General features: G+C 41.6%; 1 protein-coding gene across 1 annotated transcript in view; it reads left to right on the top strand.

Annotated features, from left to right (window-relative positions):
• GPC3 (glypican 3) overlaps window positions 1-24,938 on the top strand; it is a 365,721-nt gene that overhangs the window by 191,623 nt on the left and 149,160 nt on the right. The window contains exon 5 of the mRNA XM_018565397.1: window positions 4,470-4,595. Within this exon, the coding sequence (XP_018420899.1) occupies window positions 4,470-4,595 (126 nt within the window). The remainder of the gene's footprint in view (window positions 1-4,469; window positions 4,596-24,938) is intronic.

The following is a 24,938-nucleotide window of genomic DNA, read 5'->3' as shown; positions in this document are numbered from 1 at the left end:
CCCCCCCATGTCCCCTTCCAGAATTTGTCTCCATCTCCTCTTTTGCTTTATGCTGAGCATAACCTGGCCAATGCCAGAATTTCCACACATTGATATGAGGAAATTCAGCAAGAGGTAAGACGCATCCATGCCCAGGTAAAAAAATTAAGTTGTGTCATAAAAATGCTGGAAACTGGAGGCAAAATTATTCTTGAGACACTTGGAAAGCCAGAACACACACAATGATTTTCCACCCTGCTGGCAAGCCCTTATGTGGCATGCACAGATCTATGGGCGGATCACCCACAAGGCAACCTAGGTAGATGCCTAGGGCCTGTTGGCTGTCCAAGGGCCCAACAACTTTGCTTACAGTAGGTCCCAAAAGTCTATACGAATATAGGAACGTTTCACTGCTGCAATAGGTTTCTGTACTTGTGACCTTTACTTTAGCATTAAAATAACTATTTTATTTTAAAGTAGTATTAAACTCTAGCAGTTGTTGACATTAATACAATCAGATAAACTCACTTAACATTCTCCATATATTGCCTTCAGCTGCCATTTTAGAGAGAAAATAACAGAGGAAGGAAAGAAGCATACAATATCTACTTGAGGGTTTTTTGGGGGGAAATTAGAGAATTCCACATGCCAGATTGTATAAGGCATTCTGCTGATGGTAATACACTGATCATAATCAGATGTATCATTGCTATTCTGCATGAATCATTAAATGATGAATAGTTTTATATAATGAAGTGTTAATTTATATATTTAATATATTTGCATAGATGAGACTCCCTGTGTGTTTTATGTATTTAAAAGTACAGATGCAAAGGGGATGTTGCATACAATAGTTGAGAGACTATTAGGGATAAGGCAAAGATACAGAAGATGAAACCGCTTAGTCTATTTGTGTATATGGGAGGATAGAGAAGGTGGAAGAGCTTACAGACTTTTGCGGTAAAAAGGAGGATACAGAAGATGGAAGAGCTTACAGTCTATTAGGGTAAAAGGAAGGATACAGAAGGAAGAAATGCTTACATCTAGGCATGCACAGATACTTTTCGAGTACCAGTGCAGATACTTGGCATTTTCATGAGAACTACCAGGGTTGCAGCTGGGACCTGGCTCTGGCACTCCACCACTGTCCTGAAATCATTAGTCTGTATTGTTTTAGAAAAACTGTCACATGACGATAAACAAAAATGTATCAGTACTCCTACTTGTAAGTACTCGGCAAGTACCAGTACTCGTACTCGCAAAACTGGTATCTGTGCATCCCTTTATTTATATTTATAAAAACTAAATCGTACATTAAAACAGAGATGTACAAATCCCAGGAGCTCCGAGTTCTCCTTACAAATGACAGCTGCCTCCTAATTTTTTTAATTTTTCTCTAGTGTAGTCTTGGAGCTCAAAAGTATCGGTACATGTACTCGTACTTGTACCGAGTACTGTACTTGGTATCTGTGCAACCCTACTTTACATCCTATTAGGATATAAGGGAGGATAGAAAAGGTGAAAAAGCTTACAGTCTATTAGGGTATAACAGAGGATACAGAAGATGGAAGAGTTTACAATTTATTATGTAGTAAGGGAGAATACAAAACGCAGAAGAGCTTACAATCTATTAGGGTAAAGGGAGGATACAGAAGGTGTAAGAGCTTCCAATCTATTAGGTTATAAGTAAGGATTCAGAAGACGGAAGAGCTTACAGTCTATTTGGGTATAAGGAAGAGGTGTAGAAGGTCTGAAAGCTTACAAATATTTTTTTTTAAATGCATGTTAATACATGTTTTATGTATTGCGTGTGTTAGAACATCAAGGTGCATTAAAAATGTGTTTCATCACATTAAACACACAGTTAAAAGCATGTTATACCACAAAGGTGTAAATGCAGCCCGAAGAAGAAGTGAGCACACTGTGTCAAAAATAAATAAATAATGAATTTCCTTTTTTTGTTTTCCTGTTATAATATCAATGTTATATGTACACGGGGTGCTTGTTAGTAACATAACTTAAAGGGGAGGCCTAAAACTGTTACCCTGTCTAGGGCCCTTTTATTCTTAATGTTGGCTCTTTATTGATCTTTTCTTTTACGTGTATAAAAGGGAAGGAAGATAAAATTTTTAATAACAAGACAAATAAGTAACACAAATGTGTACCCAGGAGCATCTGAGCTGAAACTCAAAGTGTATGCGTCACTGAGTGGATTACAACAAGTCCTAGCAAGTCCACGATGAGTGGATGTTTCACTATCCAGCATTCTCAGTCAGACATCTGCCCTTGAAACTGAACTCTAGGCAAATATGAAATGCACCAATAATGCAGCTCTGTACTCATTAATACATCATTAAATGTACGTTTTTAATGCTAGCAGAACATGTCACGGAGTTTGACCTGGTATCAGCCAGCCTCTTGCAGTCCATATACAGCAGTGATGGTGTGTGAGAGCAAAAAGTTGTTCAAGGAGCCAATCAGTTCTTGTGCTGTCAAGAAGAAGGCTGGTAGTGGGAGAAAGCAGAGTACAGAGAGATGAGCTCATCACTGTGCTTCTTCTCCTTTCACTGTGCAGTCACAGGCTGGGGCGTGTCTAGGATGACTTGGGCTCAGAGGAAGTGGGTTAAATAATGCTGGTCATCATACAGTGGACCTCTAGTGGCAAAATAAAGGACATTTATTGGAAAGGTAGCCCCAATGCTGGCGACGTACACTGTACGTCGTCAGTCACGAAGGGGTTAATGGTCTATTCATTTTTATCTTGTTATTTTTAGCTGAAGTTTGCTTTAAAAGATTGGCATGCTTTACATTAAAACTAGGGATGTCCCGATACCACTTTTTCAGGACCAAGTACAAGTACTTCCCCTCATGTACTTGCCGATACCAATTACCGATACTTTTTCTTAAAGGGACAGGTAACATTTAAAAAAAACTATACAGACTAATGATTATAGGCCAATTTCTTTAATTTAAGACTGTTTTAGAACAATAAAATATTTGTATTTGCTTTCACACAGCTGTCGTGAAATTACAAATCCGATCATGCATCTGCCTCTGGGATCATTTAACCTATTCATGTTAGCAGGGGAGAACTGTAACTCCATTACTGCAGTGTACTGGAAGTGTGTACTATGGATCATTTAACCAAGTACACACTTCCAGTACACTGTAGCAATAGATTTACAGCCAGCCCTGTTCCAGCTTCCCTCACTCACATTTCACTCCGATCCCTGTTGCCTCACGCGGTGCCTCTCGTAGCCGGCGCTGGGCAGGATCGCTGCATCGCGTCTCGGTGCTCAGCCTGTGGGAGGCGCTCACAATTCTGCCCTGCTAACATAAATAGGTTAAATCATGATCCATAATACATATACAGCACACACTTCCAGTACACTGCAGTCTGCAGCAATAGAATGACAATTCTTCCCTACTAACATGAATAGGTTAAATGATCCATAGTACAACTACATGTTATGTTCTATTATGTACTATGGAGCATTTAATCTATTCATATTAGCAGGGGAGAATTGTAAATCTATCGGTGCAGTGTACTGGACGTGTGTAACGTACATGTACTACATATAGAGTACACTGCAGCAATAGATTTACAATTATCCTCGGCTAACATGAATGGGTTAAATGATCTATAGTACATAACATGTAGTTGTACTATGGATCATTTAACCTATTAATATTAGCAGAGGATAATTGTTAATCTATTGCTGCAGTGTATTGGGAATGTGTACTGTATATATGTACTACATATACAGTAGAGTACACTGCAGCAATAGAATTACAATTCTCCCCTGCTAACATGAATGGGTTAAATGATCCGTAGTACAACTACATATTATGTACTATTATGTACTATGGATCATTTAATCCATTCATGTTAGCAGGGGATAATTGTAAATCTATTGTCTGCCATGTATTAGCAGTGTGTACTCTGTATGTGGTACATATAGAGTACACACTGCTAATACACGGAGACAATAGATTTACAATTATCCCCTGCTAATATTAATAGGTTCTACATAGGGACCCCCCTTGCCCTCACTCACTGCTCACGATGTGCCTCGCTGGTGAGGTCGTAGTCGGCGCTGTGCGGGAGAGCAGTGGCGAGTCAGTGCTGGTCCGGTGGGAGGAGCTCCAGGTGGGGGTCCTAATTTAGCTGGGTCTTCTGGGTAGTCGCCGGCCAGCTAATTTAGGACACCACCTGGAGCTCCTCCCACCGGACCAGCGCTGACTCGCCGCTGCTCTCCCGCTCTGAAGGTAAAGAAAAAAAAATAGCGCAAGCATCGGCGCTATGAATCGGGGCATTTCGACATACTTGTCAAAATGCCCTGTATCGGTCCCAATACCGATGCTAGTATCGGTATCGGGACATCCCTAATTAAAACCCACCATATGAAAATTCACATGAACAAACACAAATAAAATGTATATTTTGTATATTTCCTTGTCACCATTGCTTACATATTTTCTTCTTCTAGGGAGTTTATAATGAAGTTGAAGGCCTACAGTCACTTCTATGGCAGCCTCCCTGCACTTGTCTGTCGTCACAGCACTGTCTCTGAAAACGATACCTCTTGCTGGAATGGACAGGAGATTGTTGAGAAGTAAGTCTCTACTATGCCAAGAATTTGTACTAAACCTCTGTAGGCTAAAAGCATAATGTCCAAACCATCCAGTTTCCCCGCAAAAGATGTCCAGTCTATTGGCATCTGGCTATTTGCAGTTCTGCAACTGACATTACTAGCAAATGAGCATGTAAATATTTTTCAAAGCTGGCGATCATCCAGGGGCTTGTGATGGTTTCCTTCCTTCTATCCATTTTTTCCCATCTTATCTATAGCAAACTTTAGGTTGTTCATAGTTGGTTAGACATCTCACTAACGGTGGTAACATATATATATTGATTTGATAATTTATTTGATCATTAATTGTGACTAAATAGATCAGATTGAATAAAAATCACAAACCAAAGATCTTTGACTCATTTCCGTTTAATCAGTCCTTGATCGATTTTGACTCATGCTTTGCTTTGATCAGCCGATCTTCTAAACGACTAAACAAATATCTGCATGTGTGTAAAGGTGCCCATACACTGCTCGATTCTCGTACGAGAATCGGGCGAAATCCAGCGATCGTACGAGAATCGAGCAGTGTGAACTAAGACGTGCGACCGTTTCTACTGTACGGTCGCACGTCTTTTGTCGAGCCAACATGCTTGAAAACCAGCCGAGAATCGTACGATTCTCGGGCGGGTTTCTAGCCTGCTAGCCCGGTAGCTGCGGAACGGGCCGGTGTGCGCACACTGCCCGTTCTGCATTGCCGTCATCGGAAGCCCGCCCCTCAGCGGGGCGGGCTTCCGATGATCGCAAGTACGATCTGCCCGTCCAAGGTGGGCAGATCGTACGGGCTTTTAATGAGCATACGACCATCGCAAGACAAAAGTCTTGCGATGGTCGTAAGGTGTATGGGCACCTTAAGAGAACTGACTGTAATACAAATAGATTAAAAGCTGTCATGAGAATGACAGGCAGTGATGTACTTGCCTCTTTTCAAGTGAGTTGTCTGGGAGCCAGGACCTATAATTTTTCTGGCACAGCAGTGGCGGAGCACATGATTTGCTTTAATCCTTAGTTTCTCTACATATAGGATTGGGCCCCAGTCTTAAGGTGCCCATACACCTGCCGATTATCGTACGATAATCACGGGTGATCCCGCGATCGTACGATAATCGGCAGGTGTATGGGCAGCATGCGACCACATCTACTGTACGGTCGCATGACTTTCGTCTTCCTGGCACGCTGGAAAACCCGCTCAGCATTGCAATCATCGGCAAGCCCTCCCCACAGTGCGCAAGTGCACACTGCCCGTTCAGCATTGCTGTCATCGGAATGCCCGCCCCTCAGCGGGGTGGGCTTGCGATCATCGCAAGTACGATCTGCCTGTCCAAGATGGGCAGGTCGTACGAAATTTTAATGACCTTACAACCATCGCACAACGAAAATCGCGCAATGGTTGTAAGGTGTATGGCCAGCTTAAAGGTGATTTTCTAACAAGTTGGACTACCTCTATGGGTTTCATCTGCCAGGGGATCTAGCTACCTACCTGATGGAGAGCAGAAACATCCTGACTATTGCTCAAAGCTTAGCAAGCATTGTAGTTTACAGGAAAAGTATAGTGTATGTTTATTGAGCACATATTTTGAATTAATATAGTATCTACATTAAAGTAGGTACTGCTTTTAAATGTTCACTTGGTAGTTCCTTCATATTTTTGCCATTGTTTAAACACAGAAATTTGTAAATTAGCACCTAGAGGAAGCAATGTGTGTCATTGCAATCACGCATTCTTTCTGTTCAGTTAAGGTATCAGTCACACAGCAATTGTACTTTAAATTTTATTTTATTTTTCAAATGACGTTAAAATACAATAACAAAATGATAAGAAAACAGTACCCCCATAATACAGCATTAATCAAAGACAGCAAATATAAGATACAGAAGCAATAGTCAAGGAACACTCCTGAGAACTCACCTCACAGTAGTATCAAAAAGCCCATAATCTTTTAGAAAATACAAAAACAAATGCATTGATTTGTATTGTGTAGGCACTCAAAGAAAGTAAAGCAGCATAAACAACGGTCTCTCTGCAGAGATTCAGCACACGCCCTAGCTGTAGAGCCCTGCAATCATCCACACACATGTTCCCTTTTGATTACCTCTTATTGGGACGTAGCAGGAGGTGTGTTGAACCCCTGCAGAGAGAGCAGAGAGACCACTGTTTCTTCAGAGAGCAAAGATTCTTCTCCCCAGTATGCTGGCAGGCTTCAACCTTTTCTATTGTTCATTTGGGCTTTACTTTAGTTCTATGTTAGGGGTTACGTGGGGGGGGGGTTACTTTAGGGCTAAAATTGTTACATGTAAATATTAGGATAGGTGATGCTTGCAGAACATGGGTGATTTTTATGTCTATTGGTTGCATTTTTTATTTTGCCATTCAAAGTTGTGCACTAAAGGTGCTGTGCTGGGGGCCAACACCCAAAAGTAAAAGACATCCTTTTGTGACTATCATTGCTATCGTCAAAATGAACACATATATATCTAACATTTAAAGGATACATACAATTAACTGGTTCCCCTCACCCAGGGATTTGGTCATAGGTTATGCTTATTTGTAAATGCTTCTCCTGCTAGAACTTCTCTGAGTTGTCTGCTTCGGTAGCACCTTTCTTCTGAATTCTAAGATAGTTTATACCTTCTTGTTCCTTTGTTTTTGGGTTTTGATGGAAGTAAGACATGTAGATACCTCTATTTTGAGAAGACTCTACTGTACTTCACCCTGAATTCTTACAAATTGTACACAGCCATATAGAGTATGCACACTGCAGTCTCTATTCATTTCAGTGCAAATGTTTGCCTATAACCTGTGCTACCTACTCATGCACTACACATACCCCATTCACTTTAGTGGAGACAAGCTTTCATTTAAAGCAAATAGAGGCTGTGGTGCATGTGCATGTTCCTATGTGCAGTATTTTGAAGAGTTTGGCAGAACAAAGGTAAGTATAACCTATGACCTAATCACTGGAAGAGGAGGGGTAGCAGTAAAGGAGAAGTGCACTAAAAGTTCTCACTTATTCTTTTATAAGTCTACAAGTGTGTTCTTTGCACTTATAAGTATGGCTTTGTCCTTTGATGAGCCGTTTAGGTTTGATTTAATCTCTTCTAAGAGATTGCATATGCAGATTGCTGACCTTCTGTACAGGAAGGAACCCTTCTATTAATGACAGTTACATTATCCGGGGATAAGAATTTCATTAAGTTCCGTTTCATTCCTCATATTCAAGTAATACAGATTCCCAGCACTATTAGGAAAAGATTAGACGGACGTATATATCAATGCCTCCACAGTAAGTAACCTTAGGTATTAATTAACCCCTACTTAAAAAGCTGACCCAAAGCACCACAGGGACAAAATATGTCAGCGGATCATTTTTAAAAATTACTCGTGCATCAAGGATATGTATCTATTAATATGGATAACCAGGCCTGGGGTTCTCTATGACCTCCATTTGTCCAGCAGGAACAGCAGATCGGGGACTTTTATTTTTTTTCTCTAATTTAATGTGCATTTAAAGTTTGATTTTTTGCAGTTAATGTTTAATAGAAGTTAATTGAGCCTGTGTTAAAAGTCACTAGACCTCATCTGCCACAATCTGACTCAATTTAGCAAGAAGTCTCTTAGTGGTTGCAGTTATAACTCATATTTGATATACTCTGCTACCGTATTTACATACAAAGCAGGCTATATATGGGAAGAGCTGAATGTATCAGTGCAATATTATTCGTAAAACCTCACTGCAAAATCCTGCCTGCTGCTGTGTGTATTGAAAATCGACATGTTTGCCTGTTACTGTAACATGATCAGTCCTAGTATTTTAATAAAAGAAAAACTGATGGGTACAGAAGTGAGCCAAGTGAGTAGGAGAAGACATTAATGAGGGAGGTCTGTATACCCAGTTGCACACAAAACATCTCCCTACAAGGAAGCCAAAATTGTTTTTTTTTGTTAGTTTAAGTACATTCTAGCCTTGAGTAACATTACATTTTTTTTAAAGATGTATGCATCAGTTATAGCAATTTTTTTTTATAAAAGTGAAGTTACTATGTAAAATCAGGTTAGAAACAGAAAATAAATATGAACACTGCTTTGTAATTAGAAAACACGGCACAAGACGAGTATAATATTAATCAGTGACATGTCATGATCAGTCTTTAATTTGGTCCAGGTGGCAATCATAAGTGGTAGCAGAAATTATTTGATTCTCATACTAAATGTAGAGAACCACTTCTAATCTACCCTCAATGGGGGTAAATACCTAGAAAACTTGGTGGCTTTGTGTAAAGAAAATCCATAAAAACAGCAAGTGGAATTGTTAAGGTCCTAGGTGCCAATCAATCTTGATTATAACATCCTTGGCATTAACCTAAGCTCTATGTACACAATAGGCCCTGCTTGGACCCACCCAGATCTTTTCATTGTAATGTAAAATCAGGATCACTTAAGTCACATCCCTTTTAGTCTACTTCCCTTCCCTATCAGTTGTTTAATTTGCTGTTACAATAAAATACTTAAGCGTTCACAGCAAACGTTTACAGTCAATTATAATGAATACCCTGTTTCCCCGAAAATAGGACCTACCCCGAAAATAAGACCTAGTACTATTTTGGAGAATTGCTAAAATATAAGATCTACCCCGAAAATAAGACCTACCCCGAAAATAAGACCTAGTGTGTTTTTTTGAGCCCAAAAAAATATAAGACAGTGTCTTATTTTCGGGGAAACACGGTATTGTGAACCAGAAGCAAAGCAGCTGGTTCATTTAAAATTGAAATGAGCAATGTGGAGTAGAAAGTATATTTACTAAGTATACAATTAAAATATAAAATTCCCCAGTACTTGTCCTACAAACAAGAAAAGAGGGCCTCTATATTCTGAGACAGATGACTCTACTATCCAAAGTGTTTCAGGTTTCGCCATCCTAGTTTCTCTTTCTACTCAGTTGTTACATAGTATTTGAGGTTGAATAAAGACATTAGTCCATCAAGTCCAACCTATTAGGATCTCATTCTAGGAGTACCCGTACCCCTGTATATTACGGTCCCTTAGCTGGTTGGCAATAGCATTGTTAGCAACCAATAGTGCTTTAGATGTCTTTCACCTTTTTTAAACATTTTCAGATTGAGGAATGTGTGGATGATCATAGACCTTCCCGGATATCCCCTAGCTTAGGCTTCTTGGGCTGGGAGTATGTTGGCTGCAGTAGACCTCGCCATAGGAGCAGTGGTGTATTCTGGTTTGGGGCTACCCTAGGCAAGACAAAACTCGGTGCCCCCCCCCCCCACACTAAATGTACCCCACCCGGCTGTGGTCTCAGATGGGCTCTGCAGGGTTTGTGGTGGGCTTTGCCGGCAGCGGAGCCCCTTATGGATTCTGCAAAGCCCACCACAGATCATACAAAGCCCCCTACGGATCCTGCAGAGCCAACCAAAAGGTATTGCACAGCATACCTGAGACTCTTTGGTGGGCTGTGCAGAATCTATGCTGAGCTCTGCCAGCACAGTCCTCTTACCTTGCACGTTCTCCTCGGCGCCCGACACAGCCTCCTTGTCATCTTCGCTGCCCGACTGGAGCTCCGGCGACGCCTCCCACCTCCTCCGTCGGTGTCTCTGCCATCTTCGCCCCCCGCCTCTTCCGTCTCTGGGGCCACTCAACAAATGTTCTTCTCTCATGGGGGCCGCTTGTCAAATTTCATACCTTGCCTACCTTGTTGCAGGGAGGAGGCTGTGAGGCGGCACGTCTGTCCCGATGGTCGATTGAGAAGGTCTGCTGCAGACCTTCCCAATCGATCCTGCACAATCCTTTGGGCCAGCGTTCACTAAAAGAGCACCGGCTGAAAGGATCCGAGTGCCGGCGCAGACTCAGCTACACAGTCTGCATCCGACAGAGATGCAGACTGTGTAGCTGCTCCCGCAAGTCAGGTATGCGGTCCGTGACCGCGTAGCTGACTTCTGAGCTGGCTGCGGGTCACAAAATACCGGCTCGCGGGCCGCAACTGGCCAGCGGGCCGGTACATTGAGACCCCGGCATTTTTGCCGTTCCCCAGGAATCTGCCGCCTTGTTTGCCTCGCGGCAGATACGCCCCTGCATAGAGCTTGTATGTAAGTACAGTAGTTCATTCATTACCAATCCAATTGCTGGATCATGCAAGGTTCTGTGGCTTTATTTTTAAGTGATCCTCTTTTATGCAGGTTTTCTGAACTGCAGCATAGTCAGTTGCTATTAATACTTGCCTTCCTTATGCTTCCCTGCTGCTCCATTCAGCTGCTGGGAGAGAAGAGAAATACTCTGTAACTCGTTATAGAGAACATGGGACTTGTCTTCCTCTCGTGACACAGCGCTGGGTGCCTAAACAGCCAATCCACAGGCAAGAGGACTGTTTGTGGCTGTGAGGAGAGAGTCCTCTATAAGCTCTAATCAAAGAAATGTGGAGCTTACACAGGGCTACAACTCCCTCAGAAAGGAAGGTGAGTGTAAGGACTTTTTTACACCTTAGTGCCCATGGAAAATGGGTCATAACACACATAATAACAGTATTGTATGGTAATGCCCTGTATATGTGTGTTGCAATTTATTGTTAATTGCACCCCAATAAACATATAAAAGGTATACTACAATGCATTTTAGCACTCCACAATCAAATGATCTGCTCATTGCTCCACATTTTGAAAAATAGAGCAGGACCCAGTTGTGGATTGAAGTGCATTTACAGCCAGTTAAAAACTAACCCACTAAAATGTGTGCATTGATAAAATATTGCCTGCAAGGGACATATTTTCTCAGTGGCATAGCTATGCATGTAGGGGCCCCTTTAATGTCCAGCTATAAAACTTAGTGAGAGCCGGTGCACACCTAGTAGTCACCCCAGTACCCTTTTTCTGCAATACATGACTCGCGCTGGAATTGCGGCGGGAAACCGGCGCAGCTGGGGTGCCATTGCAAATGATCGGTGCACACCTGGGCCACTCCTGACCGCACGCAATCCACAAAGAATCGTGCATGATTGCAGAGCGGTGGGGTGCCGCCCAGGTGTGCACCGGCCCTGATGCAGAGTGTGCCAGTGGAGATGTGACAATTGTAGGTTTTTCAACTTTTAATACTCGACAGAGCACTATGGGTTAGCTAACCAGAGAGCACAACAGTAGCCACCTGATTTGAGGCAGACTTTGTCTGATTGAAACATCAGGCTGAGAAGGAGATATTGCTCTAACTCACTCAGTTATGTTTGTAAATTGCAGCTTGAGCTATTGGTCTTTGTAAAGAACATGATTTTTTTTCCTGCAGGCTGTAAGAAGGTGACATCTCAACATGTCAAAGGGCCTGAGTACTTCACCTGCTAGCTTAGAAAAATACAAAATATGAATAGGCACTTTTTATTTTATGACTATTCATTTTCTCCTAATTATTGTAAAGAAAAAAACACTAGACTTTTCTTTAATCACATAGAAAGTCTGCTCTGTTTTCAATTAGTCATACCTCACTTTGACTGCAAAGAAACAGAATGTTATACAGCTTTAACAAGTCAGAAATAGAGCCTGCATTTGTAATAACGATGTGCATACATAATTTTAAAATCTACATAAAAACAAAGATTTACAAAGAATAACATGAATAATTCTTTGTCCGTTGCAGGAGAAGTAAAGGCTAGGAGTAGAGGTCTTCCAGGGGCAGCTAATGTAAATGTTTTCACTCTGTGATGTTTTACAATTACTACAAACAATTGTTATGCTTAATGTACAGTATAATCCACTGAGAAGTAGCAGCACCAATTAGTTCCACACAATACACATTTGAGAAATGAGCGTGATGTCATGTGACAGGTGGTGATGGCAGAAGGAAGCATAGTTGGGTTTCAGACTGTTTACCAGACCCAGTACTTCACATGGGAAAGGAAGGTGACTCTGTAGAAGATTAAGTTGGCTGAGTTTCTGTACAAAGTGCAGTAGGGTCACTAGTTTCAAGTGACATCCAAATAGTCCCTCTGGTGCTGTGTTTTAAAAAATGTGATGGCAATAGAAACCAACAGATCATCTTTTCTTGGTCTCAGTACAGGATACTGCCAAATATTTTTTTAAGTTTATGTATCACTATCATATTTAGCAGCATTTTATTGAGTACAGAAAGCCATTTCCATTGCTCTTTGTCTCCTGTAAGAGCTTGAAGTCTAATGTGCCTTCTCCAGTCATTCAGTCTAAACTTACCTTACGTTTTGGGTTGTAGGAGGAATTCCATGCAAGCATGGGGAGAACATATAAACCCAGTTCCATTTTATTTGGTTAGCGGATGAACAAAATAGCTTGCGGTATACTGAGCTTAGGGTGACGGGAGGACGCTAGTTTGTGTCCTCCCGTTACTCTAAGGAGAACTATGGGGAAAAGCCCTAACCCCATAGTTCTCCTTTAATAATACCTAGATTGTACCAGTGATCAAGTTGTCATCATACATGGATTGAGTTCTGCTCCTCTAGGCCAATGGTCACATACTACCCCATTTCCTACCACAGACTGGCCAGCCCTAGCATTGCATTACACTGACAATTAAATGGCATAGCATCACAAGGCACACATAGGCTGGGGGTGGAGGACTACCCACTCCACATCAGTACGTCAAGAATAGGCTGCACCAAGACACAAGATTCAGAGAGCAGTTTTTTTTCAAGAGAGAGAACAACTGAAGCTGTTTACTTTTAGGCGCTTTCTTTCTGATTGAAACTACTTATGGAGCTGTCTGCACAGGCATGAGGGGGAGGAGTTACTGCTCTGACTGGTTCACTTTTGTGTAAATTTCAGCTTGAGGTATTGATCTCTGTAAACAGGTGTTTTTTGTTTTGTTTTCAGAAAACCAGATAAGGATAGCCTATGGAACAAGTGACAAGGTGCCTAGAGCTCCACCTGCTGGCTAAAAGCGATAATCCTACATATTTATATACAATAGTTAATATTTACCTGACTAATTTAAATATTTTTTTTTAGTCCAGACTATAGTAAATACATACAAAACGACTCTATATTCCCTTTACAAAGACTGCTTATGTGTGTATTTTATGACACATTTAGTAAATGTCTTACCTCTGATGCAAATGGCTCCTGTTTGCCATGATAAATATCCCAAGCCCCAGAATCTTCAAAGGCTGCAAATTACTATAGACTATCATTTCTACGGTAACCGAAAAACCCATATCGCATAGTACCTACTGTGATCCTTGCAATTATTTTTGGATACACTAGGCTACGTCTTTCGCATGGAGTGAGTAGAGGCTTCTCTATAAAAAGACTCTAAGGTGGGAAATTTGTTTGAAATTTGGGATTCCTCTATACATATCTTTTCTACCCCAACCACTTAGAAAATAATTACTTGCTTTGGAGCTAACCCACTGATACTTGACTAGTTAGTAGGCCAATAACCTGCCAATCAGTTTTTTTTTATAAATTTTTACCATCCAGCCTTGAAAAATACACAAAAGGGACACTTAATGCAAGGTTATGGGAACTAGCCATCCGTTGCCTTCTCATTTATTCACTTTTTAAATTGCTTATTTAATTGTTTAACTATACCCTACATTTAGTATTCATCATATCTGGATGAATGATCTGGATATTTTCATACCATGTTGTAACATGTATCTTTATTCTGCAATAAAAAGGGTTTTAAAATTGTTCATGTGGTCCTAGCCTCAGCCTGGTACCCAATTTGTATTTCTCCAGATATAAAACACACCTATATGCCTTCATTGCTAGTACTAACTGCACACATTCCAGACTGTTAAACATCCAGCATGCGCAGCATTTGGGTGATGCCTGTCAGAGTCATTCATTATGTGAGTTGAGAGCTGTAATCTGCGATGAACACACTGCACATGGCAGGCAGCATGCTGCTCTAGATGAAGGCGGCCGGTGAAATATGAAGCCATTGGGTGATTGTGATCTATAACTGAACTCGGGCAGTGCAGAGAGCTGCTAAAGGACTTACAGATGAAAGTGTCATTGACAGAGCGTGCGCTCTCCCCAATGTGAAGGATGCCATTTAGAACTATGTGAAAAACTTGGCAAGCTGCTCAGGCATTCAGGCTGCGATTCACGTCCATACAGTCTTGCATGCCTTTGGTAAACAAATACATTGCGCTCTAATTTGTGCGTGTGCCAGAATACTTTCTTTGATGATTGAACAGTGTGGAATGGAAATACATTTTAGCAATCAGAGTCCCAAAAGTAAACTGCTTCTATTAGGTTTGTGTGGTTTCTACTTTTCTATTAAATAATAGGGCTAGTTAACCTTGGAATACAAATAGATTATACAAGACCAGTGGTTCTCAACCTTCCTAGGGCCGGGACCCCTTGGTAACATTTGCCAAGATGTGGTGACCCCAATGGTAAAATTTAGGGATGATGCGGCTGCTGCAGCGACATCTGGCGGCGTGGCAGGAGAACTGACACTGCTGCGCTAGGAGAGGGCTGAGGAGGACTCTCACCTAGCACAGCAGAAATCACACAGCGACCCACAGGTTGAGAACCACTGTTCTACTTGCTTTTTGAAGCTGAAATACCCTTCCTAGAACAACAACAGCAGACTCCTGACATTATCTGCGTAGGGAGTAGAAAGCACAATCTTTTTGGTAGCTGCTCTGTGGATATAACCGTGTTATGTACGCCGTCAGAATAAAAAAAAAAAAAAAAACCACCATAGGAATGCATAGCTAGATTCCTGTTGGCTATTTCACTTTGCAATAGCCAATAGCAAACTAGCTATTGCACCTGGCCTCTGCTGCTGTCAATCACTAGAATGGGACCTGATGGAGAACTACAGGTCCCCCTCTGCTGATTGGTGGCCTGTGCTCCGATGTCAGAAACAAAAAGACAATCGCAGGGAAAGGTTTACTCTGCTCGATCGAGCAGAGTAAACCTTTCTGGGAGAAAGTGTTTCTCTCCTGGGCGGCCGGGAGCCGCTAGGCGACCCCTGGCAAATCTTCATTCGACCCCCAATGGGGTTGCGACCCACAGGTTGAGAACCGCTGTACAAGACAAAGGTTGAAGGGGCTTCCAGTGTAAAAGCTAAGTCCACCTAAAGCTAATATTAAAGATATGAGTCGGTACTGAGTTAAATTATTTGTCCCAATTCCTGTATCTCTTTTAGGCTAAAAAGTAGTTCTCAACTCTGCTGTGTAATCAGTGCCTTCAGTCTTGGTCCTCCTGCTGCAATTTCTGTGATACTGAATGAATAAGAAATCTAACAGTGTGAATAAGATCCCCTTGCAATGGCCTTAGCAAGTTGACAGACCTGGGAACTGACTAGAAGTAGCCAAAAACTAAAATGTTTGTATTGACTAGAATTAAAAAAAAAAAAAAAAAACCACCATAGGAATGCATAGCTAGATTCCTGTTGGCTATTTCACTTTGCAATAGCCAATAGCAAACTAGCTATTGCACCTGGCCTCTGCTGCTGTCAATCACTAGAATGGGACCTGATGGAGAACTACAGGTCCCCCTCTGCTGATTGGTGGCCTGTGCTCCGATGTCAGAAACAAAAAGACAATCGCAGGGAAAGGTTTACTCTGCTCGATCGAGCAGAGTAAACCTTTCTGGGAGAAAGTGTTTCTCTCCTGGGCGGCCGGGAGCCGCTAGGCGACCCCTGGCAAATCTTCATTCGACCCCCAATGGGGTTGCGACCCACAGGTTGAGAACCGCTGTACAAGACAAAGGTTGAAGGGGCTTCCAGTGTAAAAGCTAAGTCCACCTAAAGCTAATATTAAAGATATGAGTCGGTACTGAGTTAAATTATTTGTCCCAATTCCTGTATCTCTTTTAGGCTAAAAAGTAGTTCTCAACTCTGCTGTGTAATCAGTGCCTTCAGTCTTGGTCCTCCTGCTGCAATTTCTGTGATACTGAATGAATAAGAAATCTAACAGTGTGAATAAGATCCCCTTGCAATGGCCTTAGCAAGTTGACAGACCTGGGAACTGACTAGAAGTAGCCAAAAACTAAAATGTTTGTATTGACTAGAATGACCCTTTACCATAAAGCCCCCTCCCAGCTATGTACAAACTTTCTGCGTAGTAATATGGATGGCTGCATCTCTCATTTAGCCTCCATATCTGCAGAAGCCTTGTTCTACTCATTAACATTTCCTGGGGAACTGAATTGTGACCAGTCAGATAAAATGTTTCAAATGGGTAAGCCGAAGGAATGAATGAATTGTATCTTCAAGCCAAATTTCAGAGCAGGTTGCAGTGTGAAATCTTAAACTGCAACTCCTTATCCCACTTACATCCTAAAGCTGCAGAATACACAATGGGGGTACAAATAAAAGGAATTTAATTTCATTTTAATTGAGGTTTAGAGATGTATTTGGCCATAGTGAATAGGTGGGAAATGAGTAGAACCAATATTGAGTAGCCTAATTCTTAAGACTAAATTCCCTAGCTATGGATAATCAATTTTTGTAGTAATACAGATGTTTTTCTACTTCCTTCTGGTAAAGCGGAAGTGTAGTGTACGGATATTATCCCTTCCCTTGCTTCCCCTCCCCCCTGATCAACCTGCAATTAGGAATTAAAAAAAAAAATCATTTTGTTTTTGAAGAAATATCTGTTTTAAGTTTGGCTGGTGGGTCCGACAGGCTCTTGTAACCATCGGAGCATTCTGCTTCAGATCTTTTTCAGAAGTATTATAAGATAAAACACATCCCAGGGATCCCTTTTAGATGTGCCTACTTCTCCCTGCTGGACACTGGGTGCTGCAGGCGTTAGGTTAGCTGACTGGTTGACTGACTGCAGGCACGTCTGTAAGGATGCCGGGGATGTTTTCTTTCACATGAAGCTTGGGAACAAAATGATTGATGGTAGAGAAAGCTAATAGCTTTAAGGGGGTGGGGGGGTGGAGGGGGGGGTATGGATTAGGGGAAGAAGTGATTGATGAATGATGGAGATCTTTCAGTCTGTATATGTATGGCCATACCCTTCTGCATGTTTAAAGTGAACTTTGACCATACTGAGCAAAGTAACCAGTTCTCTTTGTTGAAAAGGCTTTAAGCATCCTTTATTTACCTTCCCTGTTTTCTTTTGCCACTTTGAATCTCTGTGTAAGAGGAGCTATGCACGCTCCTCTAACAACCCACATGATAGGGCTCTGGGCTTATCATTGTTTGCCTAGGTTCTGAGAGTTGCATTGTGGGAAGGGAGGGGGATTGTCTATTAACACATACTCAGTGGGTTCTGGCCATTTCTAGGGTGCCTGGTGACGGACTGAGTTTTTTGGAGAACACAGGGGGCTGTATATAAGGCTGAAAGTGCTTCCTGTAAACTTGATCTTTTGCTCAGTATAAGAAAAGTACAGGCACACTTTACTTATATGTAGAAGCAAGATTGTGCAGACATTAATAAATCTTAGATCATTTTCATTAAGCAGTGACATCTGTCTATCTGGCTATGAATCCCCTTAAATTGTCTGTTAGGATAAAACCATACCATCAAATGTTGATATTTTGTCTGCTATGGGAAAATACACAGACGCCAGGGGGAAAGCTCCCAATTTCCATACATGGGAAAGAATGTTACAGTCATACAAAGACCCTTATGGGCCACAGCACAAATAATTCAGCTTAATGTCCCCTTAGCCCTTCCAGACATGCTCGGCATCTCCCATTCCGCACTAGACAGACATTGTGACAAAATATTTCAATCTACATACACAGAACATGAGCTGATTGAAGCTTTCAGTACAAGTCATATCATTGTAAAGGAGGAAAAGTGTTCCAGTGCTTTGTGTTTAAGTTTACTAGGCTCTGAAAAAAAACATGTTTGGCAGTTGTTGAATGTAAAGTTTAATCCTCAAATTTAGACTGTAAATATTCCTTGTATTTTAACTGACAAGCTTATACTAACAGGATGACTGCATCATGCCTCACACGAGGAAGTATATTTCAGAGAAGGAAGGAGACATTCCAGAGCACAGAGGTCATGGTCTGAATTTCAGAGTAGCAGATTAGAAATTCTCTTTCAAACTCAGTGTTGTGGATGCATCCAGTTTAATACATTCACCACCACCTTCTTGCAACCGTAAGCTTTTTATATTTGGAAAGAGAAGGAACATAAAAAAAAACAAATCTGGATAAATACTCATAGTAAACATTTCACTAAAAAGGGCACCTTATAGATATTAATGGTCTCTTTTAGTCAAGCACGAGAGAGGCCCATCGGAAGAGCTGTTGGTTCGGACACATCTACAGCGCCGGCAGGTCCCCAATGATCCCCTTGCACTGACAACACTGTTGAGACTCCTGTTCTGGATCCTGAGAGTACCCCACCACTGGACATGCAATAGGGATTGTCCACATCATGCAGGCATTAACTTAAGAAGGAAGAAGACTAAGGCAAAGAATGTCAGGTAACTGCAGATTTAGGTGAGTAAACACACGGAGATCAAGCATTATCCTTATTTTTATTATGCTAGAGTTCGTTTTCAAGAACCAATACCTTAAATATGGTTGATTGGTCTTGTTTATATTGTTGATATAGACTTGCCATCCTCTATGACAAATGTATTATTTTGCTGACCTAGATAACTTTTTTTTTTAGCAGTGTGACACACATCCTGTAGTGTCCATGCATCCCTTTCATGCACAGCAGCTGTCTTATTAAACAAATGAGATGGCATATTACAGAGCTATGCAAATTCTTTATCATTTGACACTTTGAATCTTCGTGGAATCTATTACTCTTTATCGGGGTCTCCTTTCAGGAGGATACAGGGTCTGTGAGCTCTGATTACATGAGCAGATGATGTGCTGCTACTCTTTTACAGAAATATGCTTTTCTTTTTAAACTCCAAAGACTTGTATTATGATCTTAAGTCAGGGCTGGGCCCTCTCCATATGTTCTTGTACACACCAGAGCCAGCTAGCATCTTGGCATATGTGGGTGAAAGAAAAAAAAAAAAACATCCAACACATGGTAGATATTTGCTGGTCCTCCCTACATTAAAGAGAGCCACATATGTTCACAGTAAGGTCAGAGACGCTTGGGTCATATCTTATTATGTTCTTGATGCAGAATGACATGTTCTCTGATATCCAGTGATTTAAACGTTAATCAGAAAACAGTTAATTGTGAAAAATTCTCTGTATGGTGTTGGGTTCTCTGCTGTACTGTTTGTTTTTTTCTTTATACTGCTAAAACACAAGTAACATATTCCAGAATCCCCTTCAAGTCACACAAAAAATAAAAACATAAGGAACAGACACAGCTCATACATATGTCCTACACACTATTAGCTTTCTGATGTAATGAGAAGACCTAATACCGTGGGACGTGATCTTTTCCAGTTGAACCTCAAACCATGTCAAAATATGATTATGCATGGAAAGAATAAATGAGGAGTCATCTCAGGGTGCATCCTTTTGTATTGCACAGTGATCTTTTTATCAACCAATTTATCTAGGGTACAGTCTCCAATATCCAAGTCAAAGGTCAACTCCACACAGGCAGAGCTTCTGCCAATGATACATGCTTGCTAGATAATTAAGGGGCCAACATGTGTCAGAAGAACACAGGCCTGGTCACAATTCCAACCCCCGTGACCACTTTGTTGATAATTCATGGCATCAAACTAGGTATTATGCTATTTTATATTCCATACTGCTGAAAAGACAAATAATCACCTTCACTTGTTGAAATTGCTTGTTGGATACAATGAAAGTCATCACAATCAATGGCATATGGGATGCCTCTAGTTCACTGTAGTAGTTTTTTATGGGAGTCTTTGCATATTGTTCCAATACCTGAACAGAATTTTGATGACCTCTGCTGTGGACTCAGAAGCTACAAACTAAATCTATGGGGAGGTTTCCAGTATGGATGACCACGGGGTGCTGGAAGCACAGCATGATAATACGCGACTAATGGTGACATTTTCCTTAAAAAGACTGTTATTAAAAAGAAAACAGTAGGCACACATGACCATGAAAAAATGGTCATGCAGGGAATGCATTGAAGAACTATTGTTCTTACCTGCATTTTGCTGGGCACACACCTTACAACCATCGCAAGACTTTTGTCTTGCGATGGTTGTAAGGTACTTAAAAAAACGTACGATCTGCCTATCTTGGACAGGCAGATCGTACTTGCGATGATCGCAAGCCACGCCCCCCTGAGGGGCGGGCTTCCGTTGACCGCAATGCCGAACGGGCAGTGTGCGCTTGCGCACACCGGCCCGTCCGGCTTTTATCTTACGAACATGCTACACACCCGCCGAACACGTACTCGTACGATGCTCGGCAGGTTTTCAAACATGTCGCAAGTTAAAAGTCGTGCGACCTTACAGTAGTAGAGGTCGCACGGCTTCCACACACCTTATGATAATCGTACGATTGCGGGATTTCCCGCGATTATCGTACAATTATCGTAAGGTGTGTGGGCACCCTTAGTCTGCATTTCAGGCTCTTTAAATCACCTGCACAGCAACACTTTGACTAGGTGAGGGAGGGTCAGCACCTAGAGCCAATCCAGCACTGTGGCAGTGCACATATACTGTATGTTGACAGGGTTGAGAGGAGATCAGGATTCATCCCATTGCTACGTTTACTTCATTGTTCAATAAGCAGACTGGGGGTGTGTTCTTAACCGAGCTTTGGTGCAACTGCACTAATGCTGATCGGTCTTGCTGTGCTGCCTGGCATGATTACAAAATTGTTTGAACAGAACTACAAATCTTTTTGCTGGTAAAATAGATCCCATATTGGTATTCCCACGGTGTATTTAGCTGCTTGCATGTGATTTTTTTTTTCCCGGCTAAAGTTAATTCCCTACTTTCTCACTAGTAAGTATATTCAGAGAATGTTTTCCTGCAAATCACTGGCAAATATACAATTCACCAATTTGTAAATGTAATAAATCCTACTGCCCAATGTGTTATATCAATAAAGGTGCTTGAAAAAGCATCTAGGAATGGGAAGCGAGAAAACTGGATAGAAACATCAAATAATGGGGCTGAAAAAACGTTATTAGGTAAATGGTGCATAAGAAGTGAAACAATCTTTGTTCACATGTATCTCTGCTACTACTGACTCGTGCCACTAGGTGGCAATGTAAGAACAATTCATCGACCTGGAATTCTTTAGTGACTGATGCACTTTTCATGCAACAGAAGCCACGGTGAGGAATTTTTTGTTTCTGAGAAAGAACTTGAAACATTTCAAAGATGATGAATGTTAGATATAAAAGAGGGTGCCAGTGTCAGTGAATGAAAGCAGTGGGGACAATAAGTTATGGAATGGAGTGTCTAAGTTGGCTTAGGCTGGGTTCACACTTCTATGCTTCGGCATCCCAATGCACCTTCCTTACATACTCACAATGCAGCACACCACACCGTGTGGTAACATATTACCATGTGTGGTGGTGCGCTTTGTTACAAAAATAATACATGCTGCTTTTTGGTGTGATATGGTGCGTTCGGCTGCCTTTAAGCAAAACACATTAACGCATGTGGGTTAAAGACACCGTAACAGTGTCAACTCAACCGTAAGGAAGACATAGCCTAGGGCAAGGTGCTGGATTAATTTGCACAGGACTCAGACTTGAAAGATACATTGTTGGTAGTAGATGTTCACTGTGTGGTTTGTAACTAAATGATTCATCTCTAAAGTTACCATATCCTCACAAGTTTTAGCAATCAGTGAATTCTCTCTAAAGTTACCATATTCTCTCTAACAGAGATCCAATAGAGGTTATCATAATTTGTGTTTAAAATAAATATATTGCTTTTATTTCTTTGTTTGTAACTAGCAAACATATGCCTGCTCATCACCTGATTAATGCACCAGTGATTCATAACACCGTGGAATGTTTTACTGCTTATTAAGACAATATTTCCTCTGGACACTTTCTATTTGATCAAGTGTACCATTTTGGGGAAGACGGAGTGTAAGATGGTATTTCAATTGTGTGGTGGCTGAGTGATAGCTGTTCATAGACCACTGGGAGAAGAGGCAGGGCATGGAATGATCATAGACCACTGGAAGAAGAGGCAGGGCATGGGATGTTCTTGGACCATTGGGAGAGGTGGAAGGGCATGCGTGATCATGGACCTTTGGGAGAAGAGACAAGGTATGTGATCATGGGCCATCGAGAGAAGAGGCAGGGCATGGGATGTTCATGGACTATTGGGAGAAGAGGCAGGACATGGGATAATCATAGACCACTGGGAGAAGAGGCGCAGGGCAAGAGATGATCTTGGACCATTTGGAAAAGAGGAATGGCATGGAGTGATCATGGAACATTGGGAGAAGAGGCAGAGCAAGGGATGATCATGGACCATTGGGGGAAGAGGCAGGGTATGAGGTGATCATGGACTACTGGGAGATGAGTCAGGGCATGGTATGATCATAGACCATTGGGAGGAGAGGCATGATCATGAACCACAGGGAGAAGCAGAGGGCATTTAGAAAGAGAATAAACCAGCATGCTCAGAAGTGTCAAATTCTTCTTGTTTTCCCTGTAATATCCTAATAAATTATTTGCTTAGCGAGGAGAATAGGGTTTGTACACATAAAACACTTTTATAAAATATCTTTTAAATAAAAATATTTTGTTGGTTTTAGTGAAATGACCTCTTATATGATATAATATGAAAGCCTGCGTTGCCATAAAGATCTATGTTTAACATTTCTAAGCTGGACCTGAAGGTTAAAGTCTTCAACAAAGTTGCATAAAGTTTTTAGAAAGCTAGGTACAAAATGCTCTGCTCCTCATCATCGCTATGCTTTCTTTTATTATATTCACCTAACAATTAAAGTGCATATATACCCTAACAATGCACTTATGCACTCTCTTTTGTGATGTATGCCACTTTGTTATATCTGTTTTATAAGTGCAAAAATACCAGAAATCCAGTGAGCGTGTACGTTCCTGCACGCTCTGCAGTGTTATTTCCAACAATGATATCAGTCCAGTGCAGTTCACCTCTGTGAACTACAAAACACTCCATGTTATAGAGATTAGTAGAGGGGAGCGTGTTTTTTAGTTCTTGCAGATTTCTTGTTCAACAGTGGCATTGCTGCTTCTTCATAGATAGAGTAAAGCGAGTGAGAATTGTCACCCTAGGATAGGAAGTGTGTTATAGACAGGATTATCAGGTAAAGTAAAAGAAAGAGAGGCTAAAAAAGAAAGCAAATGCAACCACCACATCTAACAACTGGTAGGATGCAGTATATTTAATCTTTGTTCTTAGATTTAGATGCACTCTAAGCAAACCCTTCATTGATAGCAGAGTGTTTTGTACCTGCTGGAGTATGACGGGGTCATGTTGGAAGGTCTGTGTCTGATGGTTTTACCAAAGTCATTGAGCAAAGCTGCTGATTACATGGTCTGATGCAGATAAGTACAACATCTAGTGATCACCCTCCTGCATGTGAAGTATTTTCCAAAGTGCATATTTGAAAATGTGAAAACAATATTAAATAATGTTCTAGTAAGTGTTAGAGTGGACCTCAAGTCAAATCTTGACTTTAGGTCTACTGCTCTATGGGCATGGCTCTTGTTTTCAAACGCCTTGCTTGATTGAAATACTTGCCATGTTCTTTTATTCATGTTTTCAAGTGATTTTCATCCTGTTTTGAATGTCATTGCTTCTGATCTCCTCCAGCCTTTTATAGACTTTCCTGTCTACATGCACTTGCACCAGCTGCACATCATTGCTCAGGACTGGCTTCCTGATAATGATGGTGGATCACGTCTGCACAATCTGTGACAGCACAGTTGCTTGTAGACTTCACCAGGGGTATATGTGACAGGGTGGCAACACAGGGGCATGACCAGGAAACAGTTGTCACCCCATAACAGGAAGTGCTTGAACAAGGACCTTAATGGCAGGATTCTCTATCTGTAGTTTGTAATTATACAGTATATGTGCAGTAATTACCCACATTTGTTCATTACAGATGCATTTTCTTCCAGATTATGATTGCCTCAAGCAAGTGCTAACAGACAGGGTCTGTCTAAATGGAAACAATACAATCATGTGCACTAATCAAGGCCGTTGCTATAATGAGGCAGCCTGGGTGTTTGCCTCAGGCGACATCTCATTGGGGAGCAGCCAGGTGGGTGGCCACATTGTCCTAGGTTACTAAGAGCTCTTAGGAACCTGTGACATTCTGTGGGGTGCTGCCCAGTTCACTGACGTCACCAGTTGCCAGGAGCTGAGCGGGAACGCTCTGGCTTGCGTTTTGTCAAGCTCATTGCAACCAGTGACATCAGTGAGCTGGGCTGGATGCCGGACAGAGCCGCTGACAGCACAGTCCGGTGTCCGCCATCACACCTCAGGCACCCCCCCCCCCCACGCCGT

The sequence above is a fragment of the Nanorana parkeri genome, unplaced genomic scaffold (genome assembly GCF_000935625.1).
Source record: "Nanorana parkeri isolate BGI_ZX_2015 unplaced genomic scaffold, ASM93562v1 scaffold841, whole genome shotgun sequence".
Lineage (NCBI taxonomy): Eukaryota > Metazoa > Chordata > Amphibia > Anura > Dicroglossidae > Nanorana > Nanorana parkeri.
This window is presented reverse-complemented; position numbering and strand designations above follow the sequence as displayed.